We start from the raw sequence: 23,826 nt of genomic DNA on the forward strand, positions 1-23,826 counted from the left end.
TTTGTTTTTGATCTTGGGTCATGCCTGGTAATGCTCAGTAGCTTATTATTCCTGACTCTGCGCTCAGGTCAAATCCTGACAGTGTTGACAGGACCATATGAGGTGCTGGGGAACAAATCTAGGCTGCCATGTGCAACATAAGCACTATTGGTCCCTATTTAGATTTTTCTATTGTAGAGGTAAGATTATTTTCATTGCTTGGAGGTATCTCTGAAATAATGTTTTGTTTTTCTTTCTAAGACAATTTTATGTAGTTCAAAACAAATTGACAAGTCCTACTTATACAAATTTTTGGAACCATGGCTTGGCCTTGGACTTCTTACAAGGTGGGTATCAATATGTAAACAAACTGTTTTGTAAAAGCAGTGCTGCTCTGGTAATTTGTTACATTAGGAACTGATGCAAGTAAGTGCTCCTGCAGCAAAATTACTGTCAGAAAGTAGGGGAGAATCTGGAAAATGTGATTCTCCAATAGAGCCCTTTAAAATAGGATCCCAGGTAATCAACAACCACCATCTCCATAATAAGAATAACTAGTTCCCAAGCATTTTTTAAATTAAATTAAATTTTTTTATTGAATCACCGTGAGAACAGTTACAAAGCTTTCAGGTTTAAGCCTCAGTCATACAATGATCAACACCATCCTTTCACCAGTGCACATGTTCCACCACCAAGAACCTCAGTATACCCTCCATAACACCCCCCAACCTGCCTGTGTGGCAGATGATTTTCACTTTGTTATATCTTTATTTTTAGTTCATTCAATTTTCGATAGAAAACCCACTATTATTATTTGGAATTTCCCCCCAACAATCAGACCTGCAGAAAAGGCATCATTAGATCATTTGTTTTCTATTGCTGATACTGAAGAACATATGATGTTGCACGGCTGCAACAGTGGCTGTGCAGTTTTGAAATTCTGGTATTTTAGTAATGAAGTCCAGAGGTATTTCTGCCAGCAGCTGGTGCATTCCGAGATTGGTTTGTGTGGCTCTGGAATCATGGCCATTCAGGAGCGGAGGAGCATTTGTGGGCAGCCGCTCAGGGTCTCGTTTGGGCGGGGGGCAGGGCTGGTTCTGCCCCACCCCCCATTGTGAGATTTCTAACGTGCCCTATCACTGCAACCTCCTACCTCTCTGTCCAATTGGCTCTGAGTGGTGGCTGTCCCCACGCTGCCACAAAAGGGAAAAGGCCAAGGGCTAAAATCCCTTCCTCTCCCAGGGCTGCATGGGGTTGTAGCTAAGTTCACAGTCCAGGAGCATAGCTAAGTTCGCAGCCACTGCGTTCTGAGATTGGTTTGTGTGCCTCTGGGATCATGGCTGTTTAGGGGTGGAGGAGCCATTCCTGAGCAGTTTTTTGCACATCAGAAAAGGTTGCGCAGCCGCTTGTGTGGCTGCGCAGTTTGGAGAAATAGTCCTGGTCACTACATACTAGAGCCATGTTAGTAGAAGCTCAGTGTCACCAGGATTCGATCTGGAGAAGGTGGGGAGACTGCACCTGCTCCATCTAAGGCACCGTTGTTATCTGCTCACTGTGGGGTCCGGAGCATTCTCTAGTGTGTGGTGCCCACCGGCCAGAATTCTTCACTGCTGAGTGAGGCAAAATGGTGCCGGGGGCGGGTTGAGGGCATGACTTCTGGGGTCAGGAGCAGGCTGGAAGCCGGGATGGAAGTGCCCAGTTCCGATGCCCCCATGCGGTTTGGAGAAATAGTCCTGTTCCCCAACATACCAGAGCCATGTTAGTAGAAGCTCAGTGTTGCAGGGATTCTATCTGGAGAAGGCGGAGACTGCACCTGCTCCATCTGGGGTACCCAGGTGTTATCGGCTTGGTCTGGGGTCTGGAGCATTCTCCAGTGTATGATGCCTGTCAGCCAGGATTCTTCACTGCTGAGTGTGGCATAAACGATAGCCATGTTTATTTTTATTTTTTCACAGTTACAAAGAATTCATGATTGGGTTGGGTTTCAGTCATACAATGTTTCAACATCCATCCTTCCACCAGTGTACATTTACCACCACCATTGTACCCGGTATCCCTTGTGGCACCCCCACCCCACCCCCAACACCTCTCCTGCCTCTACAGAAGGCACTTTTCTTCTTACTCTCTCTACTTTTGTGCATGATGGTTTGCAATACAGATACTGAGAGGCCATCATGAGTGGTCCTTTACCCACTTTCATCACACATCTCCCATCCAGAGAGTCCTCTCCAACCACCATTGTCATAGTAGTCCCTTCTCTATCCCATCCACCCTCTCTCCCAGCACTTGAAACAGGCTTCCAATCATGGATAAAATGCTCCTGGATTTTGTTTCTACTGTCCTTTGGGTGTTAGTCTCATACTATGTTATTTTATATTCCACAAATTAGTGCAGTCATTCTATGTTTTTCCCTCTCCTTCTAACTTAGCATTATACTCTCCATATCCATCCATTTAAAAGCAAATTTCATGACTTCATTTTTTTCTAACAGCTGCATGGTATTCCATTGTGTACCATAGTTTTTTTAACTAGTCATTTGTTCTCGAGCACTCAGGTTGTTTCTACATTCTGGCTATTGTTAGCAGTTATCATTTCTACTATGTTTTTTGTTTTTTTGTTTGTTTTTGCACCCCTGGGATATGTTCCCAGAAGTGGTATTGCTGAGTCACATGGAAACTCAATTTCTAGTTTTTGAAGAATGTCCATATTGTTTTCCAGAAAGATTAGACCAGTCAGCATTCCCACTAACAATGAAGGAGAGTCTCTTTCTCCCCATATCCAAGCTAACAAAAGGTTGCTTTTGTTCCTTTTGATGTGTGCCAATCTCTGTGGTATAAGATGGTATCTCATTGTTGTTTTGATTTGCTTCTCCCTGATGATTAGTAATGTAGAGCATTTTTTCATGTGCCTTTTAGCCATTTGTATTTCTCCTAAGCAGTATTATGAGGCCCAATGTCTGAATGAGTCAAGAAAATGCAGAGTTTGGTGCAGTGACAGATTGAACATTTAATGAAGATGAAAAATGTCAGAAAAATCATAAAACCAAGAGCAATAACATCCATGTGCAAGCTGGGATCCAGAAAGAAGACTCAGCTTTTAAGAGCCTCAAGATACACTGGCAGAATACATGTGGGGAACATAGAACACAAGGGTAGGAGCCATGACAGGGATCTGGAACATGAAGATGATCTGAAGATTAAGTGTCAATGGAGAGTAGAAAAACTCCAACTTTCTTATTTGTAACTTAGAAGATTAGAAACAATGCTAAAATTTTCAGTTTTATAATTTTTTCAAGTTCATTGTAGAGAATTATTCTAAAATATTAATATTCCATAATTTTATAGAAATGTTTCTTTTAAATATTTCCAGTTTCAGTAGATCTTACTGATATATATATAATTTTTAAAGTTTTAAAATTTTTATTTTATTCAATGAACCTAAGACCACTAATGTCTTTTCTGAATAGAATTTTGGGGCCTTGGTGTAGATGCCAAGAAGTGGAATTGCTGTGTCATATGGAAGCTCAATTTATTGTTTTTTTAGAAGTACCCATATTGATTTCCAGAGGAAGCTGGACCAATTGACATTCCTACAAGCAGGAGTGAGGTTACCTTTCCCCCACATCCATGCCAACACTGGTTGTTTCGGATCTTTGTGATAAAAACTGAAAGCTTCCTCTCTAAGATCAGGCATAAGACAAGGCTGCCCAGTCTCACCACTCCTATTTAATTGGGAAAGTACTGTAATTCTTTGCTATAATAATTAGGCAAGAAAAATATTCATGGAAAAGAAGTAAAATTCTCACTATTTGCTCTATTTGATACTAAGAAAATCCTAGAAACTCCACTCACACACAAAAACTCCTAGAAATAATAGACTTGTACAGTAAAATGGCAGGTGATAAAATCAATGTACATTAATCTATGCCTTTTCTATATTCAAATGATATAGGAGAGAGAGAAAATCAGTTACCTTGAAATCAGCTTTATAAAAGTGGTGAACTGCTTATACAAAGAAAACCATAAAGCACACTAAAAGGAGTAAAGAAACACAAGAATTGGAATATATCCCCTATTCATGGACTGGAAGGGCTAATATTGTCAAAATGACAATTTTTCCCAAAACATTGTTCAGATTCAGTACAATTCCTATAAAAATACCTATGGTATTTCTTTTTTTTCCCTTCCCCCCACCTATGGTATTTCTTAAGTGCATAGATCAAGTGCTGTTGAAATTGATATGGAGTAATAATCACCCCCTCTTCACTCCCCGGTAGAAGAAAGCAATTCTAGGGGGGAAAAATGGGAGACTCCTGTTTCTCAACTTCAAACTATATTATAAAGTTTTGATAATCAAAATAGTGTGGTACTTGAATAAGACAGACTCTGAGACCAATAGAGTAGAATTGTCCATATACCTGAAGATCTGTCTAGACACAGGTATATGAGCAGTTAATCAGTAAAGGAGCGAAAAGTATGAAACCCCTTCTACAAATGATCTTAGGAAAACTGGTAGCAGTCACATGCAAAAAAAGCACCAAGAACCCTTTATAAAACTGCACAAAAGTTCAAATTAAAATGGATTAAAATCTCAATATTAGACCTGAATCCATAGATTATATTGAAGAAAACAGGTATAACACTTCACGACACTGAATCTAGACATATCTTCAACGATTCAATGCCATTGACCAAAGGAAAAAGAGCAAAGATAATCACATGGGACTATATGTGTTCTACTACGTGTGTTCTTCTACTACGAAGCCTTTGCACTGTAAAGGAAATGATGACCAGAATAAAAGACATTCCACAGACTGGGAGTGAATATTTGCCAATTTCTCATCTGATAAAGGGCTGATATGCAAGCATTGGTAGTATTTAGCAAGGGGAAAAAAAAGCCTGTCAAAACATGGGGGAAAGAGAAGAGCAGAAACTTCATCAAAGACACAGATGGCAGAAAGGTATATTGAAAAGTGCTCTACATCACTCATCAACAGGTAACTGCAAATCAAAACAAAAATGAGGTATCATCTCATACCTGCAAGACTGGCACACATCTACATGGATATTTTTAGCGAGGCAATTGAGAATATATAGACCAAATAATTTTAGAAGAATTTTATTGACACACTTATATTTGCACACATTTAAAGTGCTGCTTCGCTTATCTGTAATTATGTCTTGTATTTCTAGTACTGGAAACAAATGGCGCTCTAGGAGGAAAATGTTAACTTCCACTTTCCACTTTACAATTCTGGAAGACTTCTTAGACATCATGAACGAACAAGCCAATGTGTTGGTTAATAAACTTGAAAAACATGCTGATAAAGAAAAGTTTAATTGCTTTTTTGATATCACTCTTTGTGCATTAGATATCATCTGTGGTAAGTGTCAGTGTTGTAGTGTATAAAAGAAATAACCCAAATGGAAAGTAACAGACCCAGGGAAAGGCCAGTGTGGGAGTGGAAAGGATCCTGGGTGCTTCAGGAGGTCCTACTGCTGAACACTGCCTGAGATGCATCAGCCATTCCTCATCCTGGAGCAGAGCAGTGAGATAGCCAGGACACCAGAAAGGGGAAGGGGAGAAAGGGCAGAGGCAGTGAACTGAAGAAGCAGTGACACAGGAGCAGATGGGAAGGTGGGAGGGAGGCATGTAAGCTCATTAGAACAAAACAGCATGTGTGACTCTTTCCAAGCGTCAGCCTTTGGAAGATAAATACAAGAAGTGTGCATCACTTGAATTGTTGTTTCTCATCATGTTTTACAGAAACAGCGATGGGGAAGAAAATTGGTGCACAAATAAATGATGACTCCGAATATGTCCGTGCAGTTTATAGGTAAATTGATTGCTTTGGACTGCTTTAAGAAATGTTGTGATTAGCTTAAAAATTGCCATTAATTTTTTCTAATATGTATAACAGTGATACAGTGATACAGTGATATAACATCATCATTATCCCGTTGATTGTCAAATTTCTCAAATGGTCTCAGTAATGTCTCCATTCGTCCTAGCCCTGAGATTTTAGAAGCCTCTCTCTACTCGTCCTTCCCAGCGATGCTGCATGGAGGCTCTTTCAGGGTCAGGGGAATGAGACCCAGCTTGTTACTAGTTTTGGCATATTAATACACCATGTGAAGTTTGCGAGACTCTCCCATGTGGCAGTAAACTCTCCATAGTTTGCCAGGTTCTCCAAGAGGGAGAAGTAGGCTATAAACTTCCAGAGCTTGCTTTTAAGTCTCTGGATGCTGGCCATTGATGGGATTACACGGCCGCCAGGTGTAGTCCCTGAGTGTGACTGCCTAGCTACTGGGAAATGGGAAATTTGGGTGGAGGAGGCCCAGTCCCAATCCGAGCAGGCTTGGAGGTCTCAGCAGCAGGTCCCACACACCTGGGTTCCTCTGCCAGTACCTTCATGTGTGAGGCTCGTCCAAACATGTGGAGAGGGGCCTTGAGCATGGCTGTGGCTAGGCTCAGGAGGTCTTCGGCTGCTAGGAGCTCTGCTTGGGGTGGGGAGGGAAGCTGGAGCTCATCCCCTTCGAGGGGCCCCGGAGAAGACAGCCAGGCACGCGGGCAAGAGACTCTGATATGTGATATAACATATAACATAAATATATGTTATTTTCAAGTTACTTGAAATTATTCAGCTAATTAGCAGTAGGGTCAGGAATTAATTGGATGTGACCTTTCCTACAGAATGAGTGGCCAAGAAAGGCTGATCTTAGTAACTGGCAGCTGGCAGTTAAGCAGGTCATGAAGAAAAGCGAGAAGACTTTCTGTTCAAAACTGGAAACGATGAGGGAGGTGCTGGGAGCATTATATGCCTATTTATAGGCATTTTCTATAGAACACATAGAACATGGCAGCCTTTTTAATTTTTTCTCTCCTGAATAGTGATCAAGTCAATGATATGTCATTGACAAGAGACAGATTTCATCTTAACAGGTGACACAAGAGCCCCAGCAAGCTTTTGGAAGGCCAGATCACTCCCAAGACAAACAAAAAGGCACCAGTTGTCCAGCAAGTAGGGAAGTTTTTATAAGATTCTGCCTTCCTCTAAATAAATGATTATGTTTTATTATTTTATTTTTTAGTAAAGGTGTCCAGGTCAGGGTTATTGACCCAAAATCACTGAGCTCTCAGTATCTTGTGAATTATCTATCATCCTTCTCTTTTTTAACACTCATTTAGAACATTCAAGCTCAGAAAATACATGGAGGTGCTCAAAAAGTACATGTTAGACATATAAGCTAATGTATTTTTAAATTTTTATGTATAGAATGAGTGACCTAATACTTCAAAGAATGAAGAGACCCTATTTCTGGCCTGATATTTTATTCTTTATGTTTACGCAAGGATGGGAATACAAAAGAACCCTAAAGATTCTACATGATTTTACCAACAATGTAAGTTTCAAGTTTTTACTTCCGGTTAAATTTTCATAACATTAAATTTTCCACCATAGTGCTTTACAGTTGGTGTCATTAAATGTATTTTCAATGTTGGGCAGTCATCACTACTCTCCACTACAGAACTTTTATAAATCATGATTTTTATGTTTTGCTAATCTACCCCAGTATAGAAACACAGAGTCTGTGTCAAATAAAACTTTAAGTGAATATAATGAGGGAAAGTGAGAGGCCTAATTGCAGTTGAGTTCTGTTTAGAAATTTTTTTAATTCAATTATTTTTATAAAGATGTTCACAGTAATATTTGAATACCAATACCACCACCATTACACCTTCCCACCACCATATTTCAAATATTTCCACCCCAAATCCCAAACTGTACCTCCCCAAACAGAACAGAAATAATTTTGTATTGCTTGTTATGAATAATGCACTAAAAATGGTCCAATAAAGTTTTCATGGAAGAAAATGTGTGAAGATTGCTGGAGCCATTAAGACTTATATAGGAGATTACTAACATGTTTGTTAAAGATTGAGCCTTGTGTGCTTATATATACTCTATGAGATTGGTTGCCTTCTACTTGAAACCTCATCGAATGTGGTGTGCTACTCTTGGAATGTCAGTGGTTTAGAGTGTGAGAGGTCCTGCAGTTGCAAATGTGACTGCATGCTCCATGAATTTTAAAATTTAAAACACGATTATACAGCAGGATTATTCATGGGTGAGGCTCACTGGAACCTGTGGAGAGTGGCCGTGAGCATGGCAGCGATTGAGTTCTGGAGTGTTTCCAGCTACCAAGGCTCTGTTGGGGTGGGGAAGGGAACTCACCATCTCGCTCTGAGTTGCCCCAGATAAGACAGTCTGCCATAGGGTCTGGAGGCATCTCTGTGGCAGGTTGTCTTCAGAAAATTTTAAGTGCTTAGTGTCTAAAACTAAAAAGAGTTAGTCTAAAAGGTAAACATATGTATAAATTATAAAAACTAATGTGTATGTAACTGGGAATGTGGCTCAGAATTAAAATGTATGCCTTGAATGCAAGAGGTACGGGTTTCATCTATGGCTCCACAAACAAGAAAAAGTGGATACATATTATGAACTTTTGTTAAGAAGTAGGACAATATGTAAAATAAATGAAAGACAAACATCTAAGTTATGAGACTTCTTGGGAATATTTACTAGGCAGTTACTTTCAAAGGTAAAGAACATGTACAGAAAAATATTAATGAAAAATATAAAGTGTAGCAGAAATTACTATCTTGTTTCCAAATCAGAAATAACCTGGAGATAATGTATTGTTGTGAATATAGTATGCTAGAGTTTGTGTTAAAGGTGTGTTTATGAAAAGGAATAGTTAATAAACATATAAATGATATCTGTTCATCCTGATGACTTAGTATGATCTTTGATCATTTTTCCTGGTAAGAAAAGCATATATAACATGTCTGTCTGTCTGTCATCCCATTGCTCATTGATTTGTTTGAGCAGGCACCAGTAACGTCTCTCATTGAGAGACTTATTGTTACTGTTTTTGGCATATCCAATATGCACGGGTAGCTTGCCAGGCTCTGCCGTGCGGGCTCGATACTCTCAGTAGCTTGCCGGGCTCTCCAAGAGGGGCTGAGGAATTGAACTCGGGTTGGCCGCGTGAAAGGTGAAAGCCCAACTGCTGTGCTATCACTCCAGCCCATATATAACATATATAGAATAAAATGTAGAACCAACTTAAGTTTATGGACTATAATTATTTTAGTTATTCAACAAATGGCTAATGAGACTTTTAAACACATCATGCTAGGGTATAGAGCTTGGAATTTCATCAATGAACCAAGACAAATTTCCTGTCACATAGATGGGACATTCAAATTGGAGGAGAAAGACATAAAAGAGCAAGAACAAAATAATGTCAGGTGGTAACTGTAGAAGAAAACAATAAAGCAGTGGCAGGATGCTAGTGAGTGCTAAATAGTGCATCACAGTGTCAGGGAAGTTCCATATGATAGTGTGACATGGACATACACAGTACAAGGGGGGAGCCAGTCCCCATCTAAGGTTGTGTTTGTGGAAACTCATTCTAGAAGGTCCAGAAGGCACACACATGAACTCAGTGATTTGCTGTAGCCTCTCTCAGCAAAACTGTAGCTGCTTATAGAACGGATGTATTCTCTCCACCACCTAAACTTTTTCCTATCAGAACCTTCAAATCTTTCAGATTGTTTTTTTTCTTTCCCATGCTTGAAACACTGTAGAAATCACACTTGAAAATTATGGATTTGTCTGATGTTCAACTTGTTTGTAAAACTCATGCTGGATACCTTAACATGTAAATAGGAAGTTTTGCTGTATTTCCACAAGAACTTAAGATACTGCTGAGGCATAGAGGATGGGAAAGCATTCACAACTCAGTTTAAGAATGGAGTATCTTTTCATGGAGAAATATATTATTCTCTATATGAAATTCCCAATACAAGCATGTGATGATTTAAACCATACAGGTCATCACTGAACGGGCCAAAGCGATGCAGAGAGATGAGGAATGCCGAACTGACAGTAACAACTTTCCCAAAAAGCAAAGGGTTTTTCTTGACTTGCTTTTAAAAGTAACTGATGATGAAGGAAACAAACTAAGTCATGAAGATATTCAAGAAGAAGTGGACACCTTCATGTTTGAGGTATTTTATACTGTGTTATTTTCAGAGGTCACCTAACTCAAATTTTGAGAATCATTAATATTATTTAAATTTTAATAGAATTTTAAGCAGCTTAATTTCAATGAGAAAGGATCATTCTATCATAATAACTAGAAGTTAAAAATTTTGAGAAACTAATCAACTTAATTCTTTAGAAAAAAGATTTTAACTAGTTGTGGATATAGCAGGGGATATACATTTGTGTGTAAATATATATATGCATGTATATATATAATCATCATCATCATCATCATCATCCTGTTGATCGTTGAATTTCTTGAGCAGTCTCAGTAATGTCTCCATTCGTCCTAGCCCTGAGATTTTAGAAGCCTCTCTCTACTTGTCCTTTCCAACGATGGTGCATTGGAGGCTCTATCAGGGTCAGGGCAATGAGACCCAGCTTGTTACTGGTTTTGGCATATTAATACACCATGCAGAGTTTGCGAGGCTCTCTCATGTGGGCAGGAAACTCTTGATAGTTTGCCAGGTTCTCCCAGAGGGAGAAGTAAGCTATAAGATATAGCACTGCTGCAAAGGGGCGGAGTGCTTCCAGGAGCTTGCTTTTAAATCCCTGGATGCTGGCCATTGACGGGATTATAGCGGTCGGGGCAGTCCCTGGGTGTGACTGCCTAGCTACTGGGAAATGGGAAATCTGGGGAGAGGAGGCCCAGTTCCGATCCAAGCAGGCTTGGAGATCTCAGCCCTGGGTCCCACACACCTGGGTTCCTCTGCCAGTACCTTCATGCGTAAGGCTCATCCAAATGTGTGGAGAGGGGCCTTGAGCCTGGCTGTGGCTAGGCTATGGAGGTTTTTGGCCGCGGGAGGTCTGCTTGGGGCAAGAAGGGAAGCTGGAGCCCATCCCTTCTGAGGGGCCCCAGGGAAGACAGCCAGGCATGCAGGCAAGAGACACTCTGCCATATACAGATATATACATATTTATGCATACGTATATATATATATACATATATATATTTAACTCAGGAGAACTTTAGGCTCCACTAAGCTTTTCAAGCAGAGGAAAAACCAGAATTTTCAATTACTTCTCTCGTACTTCCTACTTCCAGATAATCTTTCAAACTCACAGTACTATTTCCACACAACCTACTTTTTCAGGTTTAAGAGAAGACTGCTTTGTTACTTCTCTGAGCTGCAGTAGGTAAAAATATAAGAACCTGGAAACAGAGAATTGCCTCAGTGTGAGATTCTAGACACATTCCTGGTTTTCAAGTCAAATAACAATCTGCAAAACTTTCTAACTACTTTACATATTATGTAGAACAAATCTCTGGTATAGAGACTGCAATTAAAGAGACGAAACAAGGCATATTCATGTGTTCTCATGTACACTTAGTCACTTCTTGTGTATATACACACCTCCATTTCCTGCCTTGTAATCTCGAACTTCCATGAACACCACCAGACTCATTTTCTCTGGCCCAACTTTATAATTCTTTGAAATTCTAATTTGTTTCTCCTTGGGGAAATCTGTAACAGTGGCTTCACCAGACTATTTCTGCCACCATTCATGCCTTGCATCACTGTGGTTTATACTTTGTCCTCTGCCCTGAGTGATGACTTCTGTAAATTCTGGACTTTCTGTTCTGCTTCACCCTGCTTTGGGAGGGCAGGTGGCAGAGTGAAATAGGAAGTAGCTCAGATTCCTCTAATTGATTTGAATCAGCCTTCTACTTACAAATTCAAGAAATGCTATTAAAAGCAGTTAACAGGCACATTTCCCTCTGTGACTTTTGAGGACGAAGAAGTGAAAGGGTACAGAGTTGGGGGAAAGTCAGGAGTATATTCTAAAAAAGAACTGAAGGCAACAAAATGCAATAAACTATACACTAAATGAGACATTAGGAATATATATATACTCATAGAAATACATATACATATTAAATATATCTACATTTAATTAAATATATATGTAGATTTAAATGTGCAGCATATACCTCATATAATTCAAGTTATAAACTGGTTCATGAAACAAATATTTTGGATATTTCTGCCCAGAGGGTGAACTATTGCAATCATACTTGGCATCAGGAAGAGAAAATGGAAAAGGAAGATCATCCAGAGATGGAATCACTTGTTTTCTCTCCCCGCAGTATTCATCATAGTTATTTTATTATGCCATGTTCCAAATGCAAAGGTTATTGTATAGAAGCCATTATCTTTGTATGAGAGAATGTCATGGTGAGGTGAGAGCAGGAACCAAGAGTTCAGGTCTGGAACATGGAACAGGCAGAGACGAAAGGTGTCCATAGGTCCTCGCCTCATCACTGTACCCTCACAGAGGAGGGGAGGGTGGGGTCTGCTGTCACCCAACTTTCAGGAGACTCCATTTCTGCCTCTCTTACTAAGATGTCTGCCTGGGGAAGTTATTTTTCTCTCTTAGTTTTTCTTTACTTCAAACCAAGGCTCAGAGGGAAACCAGTGCCACCTCAGGGTCAGTTGACCTTATGGTACAGGACTGACTGGTCAACACTTTACCTAGAAGTTATAAGGCACTCTGCTACTGAAGGAAGGGTATCGGAGCTATTAGATGGCAGCTCTTGGGGGCCAGTAGTTCATGAGATCAAGCTGGTGCCTCCCATGCTAAGCATGTGCTCTACCCCTTTATCTTTTAATCTCTTGAATTTTAATCTATTAAAATTGTGGGATCAAGTGTTTTTGTAGAATTTGGTGAATAACTGAATTAGCTTTAGCAAAATCCTATTGTTGTCCATGCAACTGAGAGTATTAAATGAAGCTATGTATTGACTTCTTCATTTGGAGACTGTTACTCAAAACAAAACACATTATCTAGTGATAAGCACTGGCAGGTAAGTGCTACCTGACACATGGGATAAGGCAGAAAAGTACAAATCTAGCAAGTTGGCACAAGGAAGTCAGAATGTTTTCCCTTAAAAAAATTTGTGAAAGACAATGGAAACAAATATCATAAGAACTGGTATTCAGTAGGAGTCATGCCACCTTAGGGGGCATGGAACAGGACAGGGAGGGAGTGACTATGGTGAGGGGAAGCATTCAGCCTGAAGGAAAAATGGTACAGTACTATGTACAAAGTCCTATCAGCAACAGTACTGTAAACCACAGTGCAAAAATGTATATATTTAACCAGTCATCTGTTCTTGGGCACTCGGATTTTTCCTAGATTTTGGCTATATCTACACAATGGAATACTATGCAGCTGTTAGAAAAGATGAAGTCATGAAATTTCCATATAAATGGATCACATGGAAAGTATCATGTTAAGTGAAATGAGTCAGAAAGAGAGGGAGAGACATAGAAAGGGTGCACTCATTTGTGGAATATAAAGTAACAGAATGGGAGGCTAACACCCAAGAATAGTAGAGATAAGGACTGGGAGATCTGCTCCATGGCTTGGAAGCCGGCCTCAAATGCTGGGGAAAAATGCAGCTCAGAGAGACAAGGTAACACCAAGTAAAGGGTATTTGAAGGACCAACTCAGGTTGAGCGATGCGAGCTGAACGTAGACTATAGATCGAACACAATGACCACTCAATGCCTCTAGTGCAAATTACAACAGCCAAAAGGAAAGAGAACAAAAAGGAATGCCCTGTCACAGAGGTGGGGTGGGGTGGGGTAAGAGAGGGTGGGGGTGGTGGGAGGAATGCTGGGACCATTGGTGGTGAAGAATGGGCACTGGTAGAGGGATAGGTACTCGATCATTGTATGACTGAAACGCAAGCACGAAAGTTTGTAAGTATGTAACTGTACCCCACGGTGATTCACTAATAAAATTTTTTATAGTGAAAAAAAACTGTACATCACAGTGATTCTCTAATAAATTTTTTTTAAAAAGTGAAAAATATTATATATTTAAAAAGCAGGCCCCTTGCCGGAGCGATAGCACAACGGGTAGGGCGTTTGCCTTGCACGCAGCCAGCCCAGGTTTGATCCCCGGAATCCCATACGGTCCTCCAAGCACTGCCAGGAGTAATTCCTGAGTGCAAAACCAGGAGTAACCCCTGAGCATCACTGGGTGTGACCCAAAAAGCAAAAAAAAATTATTAAAAAGCAGGCCCCTCATAGAGGCAGACTGGTACCAAGCCCTATCAGGAACAATACATAAACCACAGTGCAAAAATGTATATATTAAAAGAACAGGCCCCTCGTAGAGGCAGACTGGTGGGTGGAAGACAAAGGTGAGGACCGAGGGAAATTGGTGGAGGGAAGTGGGAACTGGTGAAGGGATTGGTGTTGGAACAATGTATGTCTGAAGCCCAATATGAGTAACTTTGTAACCTCAGGGTGAATAAATTTTAAAAACTTTAAATATATGAATAAATAAATAAAATTTGGGGTTGGCAGAAAGAACTATGAACTGGGCACTTGCTTTGCATAAGGCTAACCTGGGTTAGATCCAAGGCACCACATAATGTTCCCCAAAATGCCAGGAGTGATCTTTGAGGGCAGTCAGGAGTAACCCTTGAGCCCCACATGGTGTGGCCTAACTCTTCTCAAAACCCCTTCCAAAATTACCATCAACCCCTCTCCCACCCTCCACCCTCCACACATATCAAGTACTCTTATTCCTTATATCATTATATACTTACTGTTTTTTTATTATTGTTTTTGCAAAATCCGTAATATGTTGTTTAACCCTAAAATGTTTCTAAAACATAGCTCTACTCGCAGGGATTGTCAGTTTCTCGTCCAGGAAACATGCTGGACAGAATTCATTGGTCATGTTCTGAAGTAACATTGCACCTGTCAAAGCCACAGACAACTGACAGTAGACTCTCTAATTTTAACACAGCTCTGCTTTTTTTTTTCCTTTTTTTTTCCCTCAGGAATTACTCCTGGCAGTGCTCGGGGGACCATATGGGATGCTGGGAATCGAACCTGGGTCGGCCACGTGCAAGGCAAACGCCCTACCCGCTGTGCTAGTGCTATCGCTCCAGCCCCAGAATATAGATTTTTTTTTTAAATAGGAGTGACTTGTTAAAGCAAGTTGATATTGAATTTGGCTTTTAGAGTATATGTACATCTGCTGGACAAGGTAGGCAGAACATTCAGGTACAGTTCTTTTGGTTTAAGTTTTTTTTGTTTGTGTGGTTTTGAGTTTTGAGGCACACGTGAAGGTGTTCAGAGCTTACTCCTGGCTCTGCAGTCAGGGATCATTCCTGGCAGTGCTCAGGGGACCATATGGGATGCTGGCAATTAAACCTCTGTTGGCCCTGGGACCGGAGCGATAGCACAGTGGGTAGGGCGTTTGCCTTGCACACGGCTGACCCAGGTTCGATCCCCGGCATCCCATATGGTCCCCCAAGCACTGCCAGGAGTAATTCCTGAGTGCAAAGCCAGGAGGAACCCCTGAGCATCGCTGGGTGTGACCCAAAAAGCAAAAATAAATAAATAAATAAATAAACCTCTGTTGGCCCTGTGCAACACATGTGTCCTGCCTTCTGTAATATCACTCTGGACCTCAAATCATTTTATTAACCAAGCAAACCTGAAGATAATGTTGATCTGCAGTCAGATATTTACTGTATCTATGATAGAAAAATATGAAATCATGAATTGAAAGCACAGATGAGTGGATCAATAAAGGAAACTCTAAAATCATAGAAAAGAAGATCATTTTCCTTTTTCCCATTACATTTCTTGTAGCGTTGGTCTGCTGGTGATACATTATTTTAGCTTTCATTTGCCTGGAAACAGTATTTTTGCCCCCCCCCTTTTTTAATGAGCATAGACGTTTAGGCTGATTATTAGCTTCCATTCTATTGCTTTCTGGCTCTAAAATGTCTGAAAAGAAATTTTCTGGCATTCTTATTGTTCTTTTCTGTTGACTCTATTCTCTGACTGTTAAATAATGATCTGTTTTCTTCTTGATGTCTACCAATTTGATTATAACAACACAGCTCTGCTTTAAAGCTATCCCCCCTTCCATTTGTAGGGCCATGACACCACCGCAACTGCAATAAACTGGTCCCTGTACCTGTTGGGTCATCATCCGGAAGTGCAGAAAAAAGTGGACCAGGAACTGGAGGAAGTGTTTGGTATGTCTGACCCTTCAGTAGTTACACTGTGGGAGCCAAGTCCCCTGAAGTCAGTGTTGCTTCTGCTCTGCAGGAAGTTCAGGAGGGCCTGTGGGATCCCTTCCAGGACCTTCTCTTCTGCCACGCTTCCTCTGATCACTTACAGGCAGTTCTCATGGCTTCTCTGACTGCGGGTGGCCAGGTGCTGGGGATGCAGAGATAAGTGTGACTGTGCTCACAGGTCTCTTTGCATAGTAGCAAAGTAGACACTGTCCCTAAGCCTTCAAGTCCCAGGTTGTGTGTTGTGCACTTGAGAGAAAAGCAGAGCTGCTATTGGAGCAGAGGGGGTGGGGCGGGGGAGGCTAGTCAGAGCAGTCAAGGAAAACTGTTTCTGACTCCCTAAGGAATTGCACCTGGTCATGGAGGACAGTAAGGATGGGTTAAGTCATTGGACAGAGCTTTGTATTATACATAAGGAGTCCTGCGATAATACCCAGAGGATGTAAGTTCTTTTCTTCTGACATCTTTCCCACCTTGACTGTTGTCTTCTTGATTATGTTCCAGACCTCAGGTTTATCTTAGAGGCAAGAAGAAAGGGGAGAGGGTGAGAAATGTGTTACTTTCCTGTGGCTGCTTTAACAAATTGTGGTAGCTAAAATAATTTCTTGTAATATTGTGCCATATTCTAAAATCAGTATCACTGGACTATTGGCAGGTTGTACTCTTTCTAGATACCTGAAAAGAAAATTAATTCCTTGCCTCTTGTGATGCCTGCCATATTCCTTAGTTTAGGCTGGTAACAGAACCTAGGCCTTCTGCATGCAAAACCTGTGTCTGATCCTTTGAGTGATCTCTCTTATCCTCATCTTTTTTTTTAATTTTTAAGAGAATTTTCTTCATATATGCCCATTGTAAATAACTTGTTTATGGATTTTGTTTTGACTCAGTCTATTTTCTGCTTATCAAAAATTCAGAGTTTAATGCATCAGCTCTTGTGCTATTTGATAATTTTCTGAAATCATATGTTGTACTGTTTTCTAAGAAATTATTTGTGCTAGTTTTGTTTCTTTTTACTCATTTCCCCCATATTTTGCCTATCCCACCCTCAAACCCTTGATGATCTGAAAATTAAGTATACTAATTTTTTATCAATATTTATCTTTAACAAAAACGTTTCTATTTGAAAATATAATTAGAGGCGGTAGCTATAGTACACTGAGTAGGGCATTTGCCTTGCATGCAACCAAAGCGGGTTCGATCCCAGATATACCATTCCCCCAAGTGCCACCAGGAGTAATTTCTGGGTGTAGAGCCAGGAGTGACCCTCAAGCATCACCATAAACAACAGTAACAAAAAACATATACATCAATATGCTAGTACGGCTGGTTTGTCACACAGTTAAGGATGTTTTTCCTAAAATCTACTCCTTTGATCAATTTCTACGTAAACTTACTAAATCTCTTAATTCATAAACATGTCAAAGAAGTTATGCGGAAATACCCATATCAACCACCCAAACATCTTAAATTCATCCTTTACTTACATATGATATTTCCTCTTATAAACTGAAAGCATTTTCACACAGGGGACAGATATATATTCATAGATGGTAATTGTTCACATTCATATAGACTTAAGTATCACATTAAGTTTGTGCTGGAACAAGAAAGAATACATAAAATTTTATTTAGAGAGAAAGACGTAGAATTTTTACTCTCCATACTCCATTCTCAACTCAAGGTATTTCAACTCCTCTCTATCCCAAATAAATTGAGAACCATTGTATTTCCTGGTAAAGAGACTTCAAAGAGACTTCAAAAGCAAGGAGACTGACTGGTCAAAATAGAGACTAACTTGTTACTAAGAATGAGGGAAATTTTTCAAATGTTAGATTTCACTGTTTTCCACTGGTCATCCTTTCCTTTTACCTTCTTCTTTCTGCCCCTCATTCTCATCTACGTTCTTATCCCCATCATCATCCCTTATATCATCAATTTCTTCCAATACTTCACATCACTTTTCATTTTCTTCTTTTTCTTTGTTTTCTCCTCCCCTTCCTCTTCCTCCTCTTCCTCCTCCTCTTCCTCCTCCTCTTCTTCCTCTCCTCCTCCTCCTCCTCCTTACCTTCTCTTCTTATTTCCCTTTATCATCAACCAAAGATTATGATTTTGCTGAAATGCCACCAATGATGACTTCCAGATTTATCTGCACCAACATTAAAGTGGTCAGTAACCATGAAAAAGGAACTCCCTCTTCCTGATGGCATTATTCTGGGCATTTTGTCAAATCTTCCCAGAATTATATTTGCTTTAAATGGAGATCACAAATCTCATTCACATTATATATATATATATATACATACATACATATATATATATATCATCATTATCATCATCATCATCATCATCATCATCATCATCATCATCATCCCATTGATCATCGAATTTCTCGAGTGGTCTCAGTAACATCTCTATTCGTCCAAGCCCTGAGATTTTTGAAGCTTCTCTTTACTCTTTACTCATCCTTCCAACGATACTGTACTGGAGGCTCTTTCAAGGTCAGAGGATTGAGACCAGCTTGTTACTGGTTTTGGCATATTAATACACTATGGGTACCTTGCCAGGCTCTCCCATGTGGGCAGGAAACTCCTAATAGTTTGCCAGATTCTCCCAGAGGTAGGCTATAAGATATCCGGGAGCTGACTTTTAAGTCTCTAGATGCTAACTGTTGACAGGGGGCAATCCCTGGGTGTGACCACCTAGCTACCTGGAGATGGGATTTCTGGGCAGAGGAGTCCCAGTCCCGATCCAAGCAGGCTTGGAAGTCTCAGCCCCAGGTCCCATACACCTGGGTTCCTTTGTCGGTTCCTTCATGCATGAGGCTTGTCCAAACGTGTGGAGAAGGGCCTTGAGGGTGGCTGTGGTTAGGATCTGGAGGTCTTTGGCCTCCGGGAGCTCTGCTTGGGGCGGGGAGGGAAGCTGGAGCCCATCCCCTCCGAGGAGGCCTGGGAGAAGACAGCCAGGTACACGGGCAAGAGACTCTCTCTTGATATATACATATATATACGTATGTTCAACATACCAAAAACAGTAACAACAAGTCTCACAATGGAGATGTTACTGGTGCCCGTTCAAGTAAATCGATGAGCAATAGGATGACAGTGATATAGTGATACAGTGAATATGAATAAAAACCTGCAGGTGCTCAGGTAATACTCCTGGGTCTGAGCTCTTCGTAGTTCTTAAGAGATCACTGCAGTGCCAGTGAATAAACCATGGCTGCCCACATGCAAGGCCAGTGCCTGAAACCCTGTACTTACTATCACCCTGAAAACTGTTGTTTGGGGAGGGGTTCCTGGGTTGAAGATTATTTTATCAAAATAAAAATATTTTCATTAACCTGACTCATTTTCAAATACCCATTTAAACAGTAGTCAAGTAATTCAATACCAGTTCATCCTTCCCTCAAGCAATGGAGACTTCTGGGGTGTCTAACAAATGTTACACCAAAATTGAGGGTTTGATGATCATTTCAACCTTTTCTGACAAATGATCAAATTTGTTGTATTTCTCTTCAGCTTTTAAGATCTTCCCGTTGGCTTGTTTATTTAGCTTTTCTGTTTCTTTTTTGTATTTAATCAGTATGTTCAGTTACTTCTTTCTTTTTTTTTCTCCTTTAACTAACTTTCTTTTCTTTTTCTCCCTTAACAAGACCAGAGAAGTTGATCATCTCCTAACCTGGAGGGAGGAGGCAGTGTAGATTCTGTTGTAGGAATTGGGCTAAAGAAATTTAGAAGCTGTATGTAGGGAAAAAGCAAAGAATACACCAAAAGAAGACAAGGGAGTCTCTAAGGACTCAAAATGAATAATTCAAAAAAAACAAAACTGTGTGACATTCCCAATGTTGTGCAACTTTTACCTCTATCTATATCCAAAGCATTTCAGGACCCAACAGGAAACCTTATAGCACTAATCAGCCATTTTCCATCATTCCCTCTTCCATGGTATACATTAATTTACTTTCAGTCTCTGTAGATTTCCCAATCAGAGTACATTCTACAACTGGAACCATTCAATGGGTTGAACTTTTGTGTCTGGTTTCTTTTATTATTCTTCTTATTATTTAATTATTATTATTATTATTATTCACATATTATTCCATTTTGTTTTGATCATGCATAGTCAAAATTCTTCTTCATCTGTACTTACCTGAAATTCTGTTTTTTGATTATTGTATTCTACTTTGAGGTACTACCCATCTCCCTACATTCAAGTAATTTCTTATAGTCATCTCATGTATTAATTTAACCAGGGAAGTCTCATCGTCCTGTGACGGTAGAGGACCTGAGGAGACTCAAGTACCTGGAATGTGTTATTAAGGAGACTCTTCGTCTATTTCCTTCTGTGCCTCTATTTGGTCGTCAGCTTAATGAAGATTGTGTAATTGGTAAGTACTTAGAATAGAATACCAGGGATTCTAAGGTAAGACTTTAGAAAAATAGAGAGAGCAAATTTTATTATTATGGGGAAGGACTCCCAAATAACTGGACCTTGGGGAGCACTCAGAGTGATACTTGGCCAATCACTACTAATGACATACAACATGGGTCTGATAATGCTATACTGCTCAAGTCCACTGGTGCCGGGGACCCACTTGCATCTTGAGCATTAAAGGCATGTGCTCTAGCCCTTAGAACTCTCCTAGTTCAAGAGTAGACTTTTTTTTTCATTTTGCTGGTTGGGAGCCCTTTAGTACTATTTAGAGAGACCTGAGACCAGTCCTAGCAGTATTTGGCTAATTGGGCTTGCAGCTCAGTGCTAGAGCCCAAGAATACCATGAAATTCGGACACCTGTGATGCCAGCTTGAGAGGGCATCTTAAATTTCTCTCTTTCTGTCATACTTCGTTGTCATAACATTTGACTATTTCTTGACAGGTGGTTGCAAAATTTTGAAAGGCTCTGAGATCATCATAGCTCCCTATGCACTGCACAGAAATCCAGAGTACTTCCCAGACCCTGAGGAATTCAAGCCAGAAAGGTTCTTTCCTGAGAATTCCCAAGGACGTCATCCATATGCATACGTGCCCTTCTCTGCTGGACCCAGAAACTGCATAGGTTGGTATCCATCAAATAGGCCTGACCTTTCAAGCTCACATGGTCCTCAGTTTCTCACAAGTTATTGGAAATTAAAGGGTTCCATTTACAATAGTCTTTTACAAACAGGTATTTTCCTTCCAATTCGCACTACTTTATTTATTTCTTTTTTATTTGCTTTTGAGTCACAACTGGCAATGCACAGGGGTTACTTCTGGCTCTGCACTCAGGAATTACTCCTGGCAGTGCTCAGGGGACCATATGGGATGCTGGGAATCAAATCCGGGTTGGCCTTGTCCAAGGCAAACACCCTACCCGCTGTGCTATCGCTCCAGCCCCCATACTACTTTATTTAAAAAAAAAATATTTCTGTCCTGCATTGGTTTCCTAGGGCTGCTCTAACAAAGTACTGGGTACATCAACACCAGACTTGATAAAAGTCCTAAACTGCTGTTTTTTTTTTTTTTTTGAGGATTTTAGCTTTTGGGTGGAATTTCTCCTGTGTCTTTACTACTCTTTCCTCTATGTTCATGTTCTACTCTCTTCTTTTTATAACACCCAGATTTATCATCACTGTCACTGTCACTGTCACCCTGTTGCTCATCGATTTGTTCGAGAGGGCACCAGTAATATCTCTCATTGAGAAACTTATTGTTACTGTTTTTGGCATATCCAATACGCATGGGAAGCTTGCCAGGCTCTGCCGCTCGGGCTCAATACTCTTGATTGCTTGCCGGGCTCTCCGAGAGGGGCGGAGGAATTGAACTCGGGTTGGCTGCACACCGCTGTGCTATCACTCCAGCCCAGTTATTATCATGTTAAATTAAGGTTCATTTAACATAACCTGCTCTCAAAGGTCCTGGCTCCAGGTACTAGCACATCCTCAGGTGCTAAGGGTTAGCAATAAGAATTTGGGGAAATGAAATTTCAGCCCATAAAATAATGAATACTCATTTCTGTTGTAGAACTTTAAATGCTATAGATTTAAGGTTAAAGAAGAATATATTTTATATTGTGAAATTTTTATTTAGAACACATTTTGTATTTAACCTAAATTTTACATCTATTACTTTTAACAACTGCGTTTTGCAACTCAAAAGAATGAATGCTTACTATAGAGCAGTGGAAGTTCTTACATAAAATGAAAGTACCTCATCATGAATATATAATTTTTTTAGTACATCGAGAATTTTATTATTTGTATAAACACAAGTACTAGTAAAATGAGGTCTGAGTTAACTGAAGAATCTGAAACATACTGGTAATTCGATAGTAAATAAAGGTGCAATAAGAAATTAGCACAAAGTAGTGACTTTCATACTTCAATGTTCAGTATTCATCTCAGACACTGTTAATGTATAAACACCCCGGGATTATGCAGCTACTTAGATGTAATATATGAGAATGGGGATGAGTACTCAAGAATCTACTTTATTTACAAGAATCCCAAGTGATTCTTATGTTTGGGCATTTATTGTAAATATATAAAACAGTTCACTTCCTCCAGTAGATAGGACCAATAATTTTTTCACATTTGAGTTATATCTATACTTAAAGAGGTGGTATTGACATTAATTTGAAGGTCAAAAGTTTGCCATGATGGAGGTAAAGACCGTTCTTTCCTGGATCCTGAGGCATTTCTGGATAGAATCCACTCAGAAAAGAGAAGAACTTGGTCTGACAGCAGAGCTGATTCTTCGTCCAGCTAATGGCATCTGGATCAAGTTGAAAAGAAGAAACACAGATAAATCTTAGCTATCGTACTGGTCTTTTTATTTATCATAAGAAGGCTTTCCTAAAAAGAAATGATATTGACAATATGTAGATTATAAATTTAATTCATAATTCATATTAGGAATTCCTTTAATTCCTAGACTAAATTTTTTTGTTTTCACTTAACCTTAACAAAACTACCCAAAGCAGTTTTTATTATTCTTCACCTCCAGAAGTATTACCCAATTATTGATATCAAAATAGAGTTCATCTATTTTGGTCCTCAGATAATCACCTAACGAATTTTGCAACAGAAATATCAAAAGCAAATTCAATTTTAAGAAATAGAACCAAAACACAACCAATGGTGCTCAGGGCTTACTTTTTACCCTCAGGTTAGCAGTCAAAGTTCACTCCTGGAGGGGTTCAGGGGACCATATGAAGTGCTAAGGACCATAAGCAGTGCTGGAACTAAACCTGGGCTGGGCCAGCTACATACAAATCAAGCATCTTAGCTGATGTACAATTTCTCCAGCCTCTATATTCAGTCTGAAATAAATTATTAATTATGTTAAACTAAGATAAATTACAAGTTAAAAAATTATCACTGGCATAAACTAGAAGACTATTCCTGTACTTTTCAGGATTTAACACCTAGATTAAATTGTTTATTAAACAGATATACAGATTCTATGTATATTTCCTTTTGGGCTTTGCACCTAGAGCTATCAGTTACTCCTCACAGTACTACAGCGACTCAACTATTGTCATTTATTATTGGGAAAAACTCCACTTGGTAGCATTGAATCCCTCATAGGGTTGGCTAATAGATTGGGAGCTATAAGAACCAAGCTAATTCAGTTATATTCTTTTATTAGAAGTAAGAAATAAGATCAGAGGAAGCTTTGATACACGTAGAGATGAATCATCTTA

General features: G+C 39.8%; 1 protein-coding gene across 1 annotated transcript; it reads left to right on the forward strand.

The window, feature by feature from the left end:
- Window positions 1–128: 128 nt before the first annotated feature.
- On the forward strand, window positions 129–22,935 carry LOC101551663 (cytochrome P450 4V2-like). The gene is made up of 10 exons (XM_055128155.1): window positions 129–179; window positions 241–326; window positions 5,172–5,362; window positions 5,746–5,815; window positions 7,256–7,382; window positions 9,880–10,056; window positions 16,004–16,106; window positions 20,398–20,532; window positions 21,022–21,201; window positions 22,763–22,935. Exons 1-10 carry the CDS (start codon window positions 129–131, stop codon window positions 22,933–22,935), a joined length of 1,293 nt encoding a protein of 430 aa, XP_054984130.1.
- The last annotated feature ends 891 nt before the right edge of the window (window positions 22,936–23,826 follow it).

This window comes from Sorex araneus, chromosome 1, assembly GCF_027595985.1.
Source record: "Sorex araneus isolate mSorAra2 chromosome 1, mSorAra2.pri, whole genome shotgun sequence".
In the NCBI taxonomy this organism is placed as follows: domain Eukaryota; kingdom Metazoa; phylum Chordata; class Mammalia; order Eulipotyphla; family Soricidae; genus Sorex; species Sorex araneus.

Coding starts and splice junctions, on each gene's coding strand:
- LOC101551663 (XM_055128155.1), top strand. CDS start 129: ATGTGCAACATAAGCACTATTGGTCCCTATTTAGATTTTTCTATTGTA. Junction 180..240: donor TAGATTTTTCTATTGTAGAG/GTAAGATTATTT, acceptor TTTCTTTCTAAG/ACAATTTTATGTAGTTCAAA. Junction 5,816..7,255: donor TATGTCCGTGCAGTTTATAG/GTAAATTGATTG, acceptor TTTTATGTATAG/AATGAGTGACCTAATACTTC.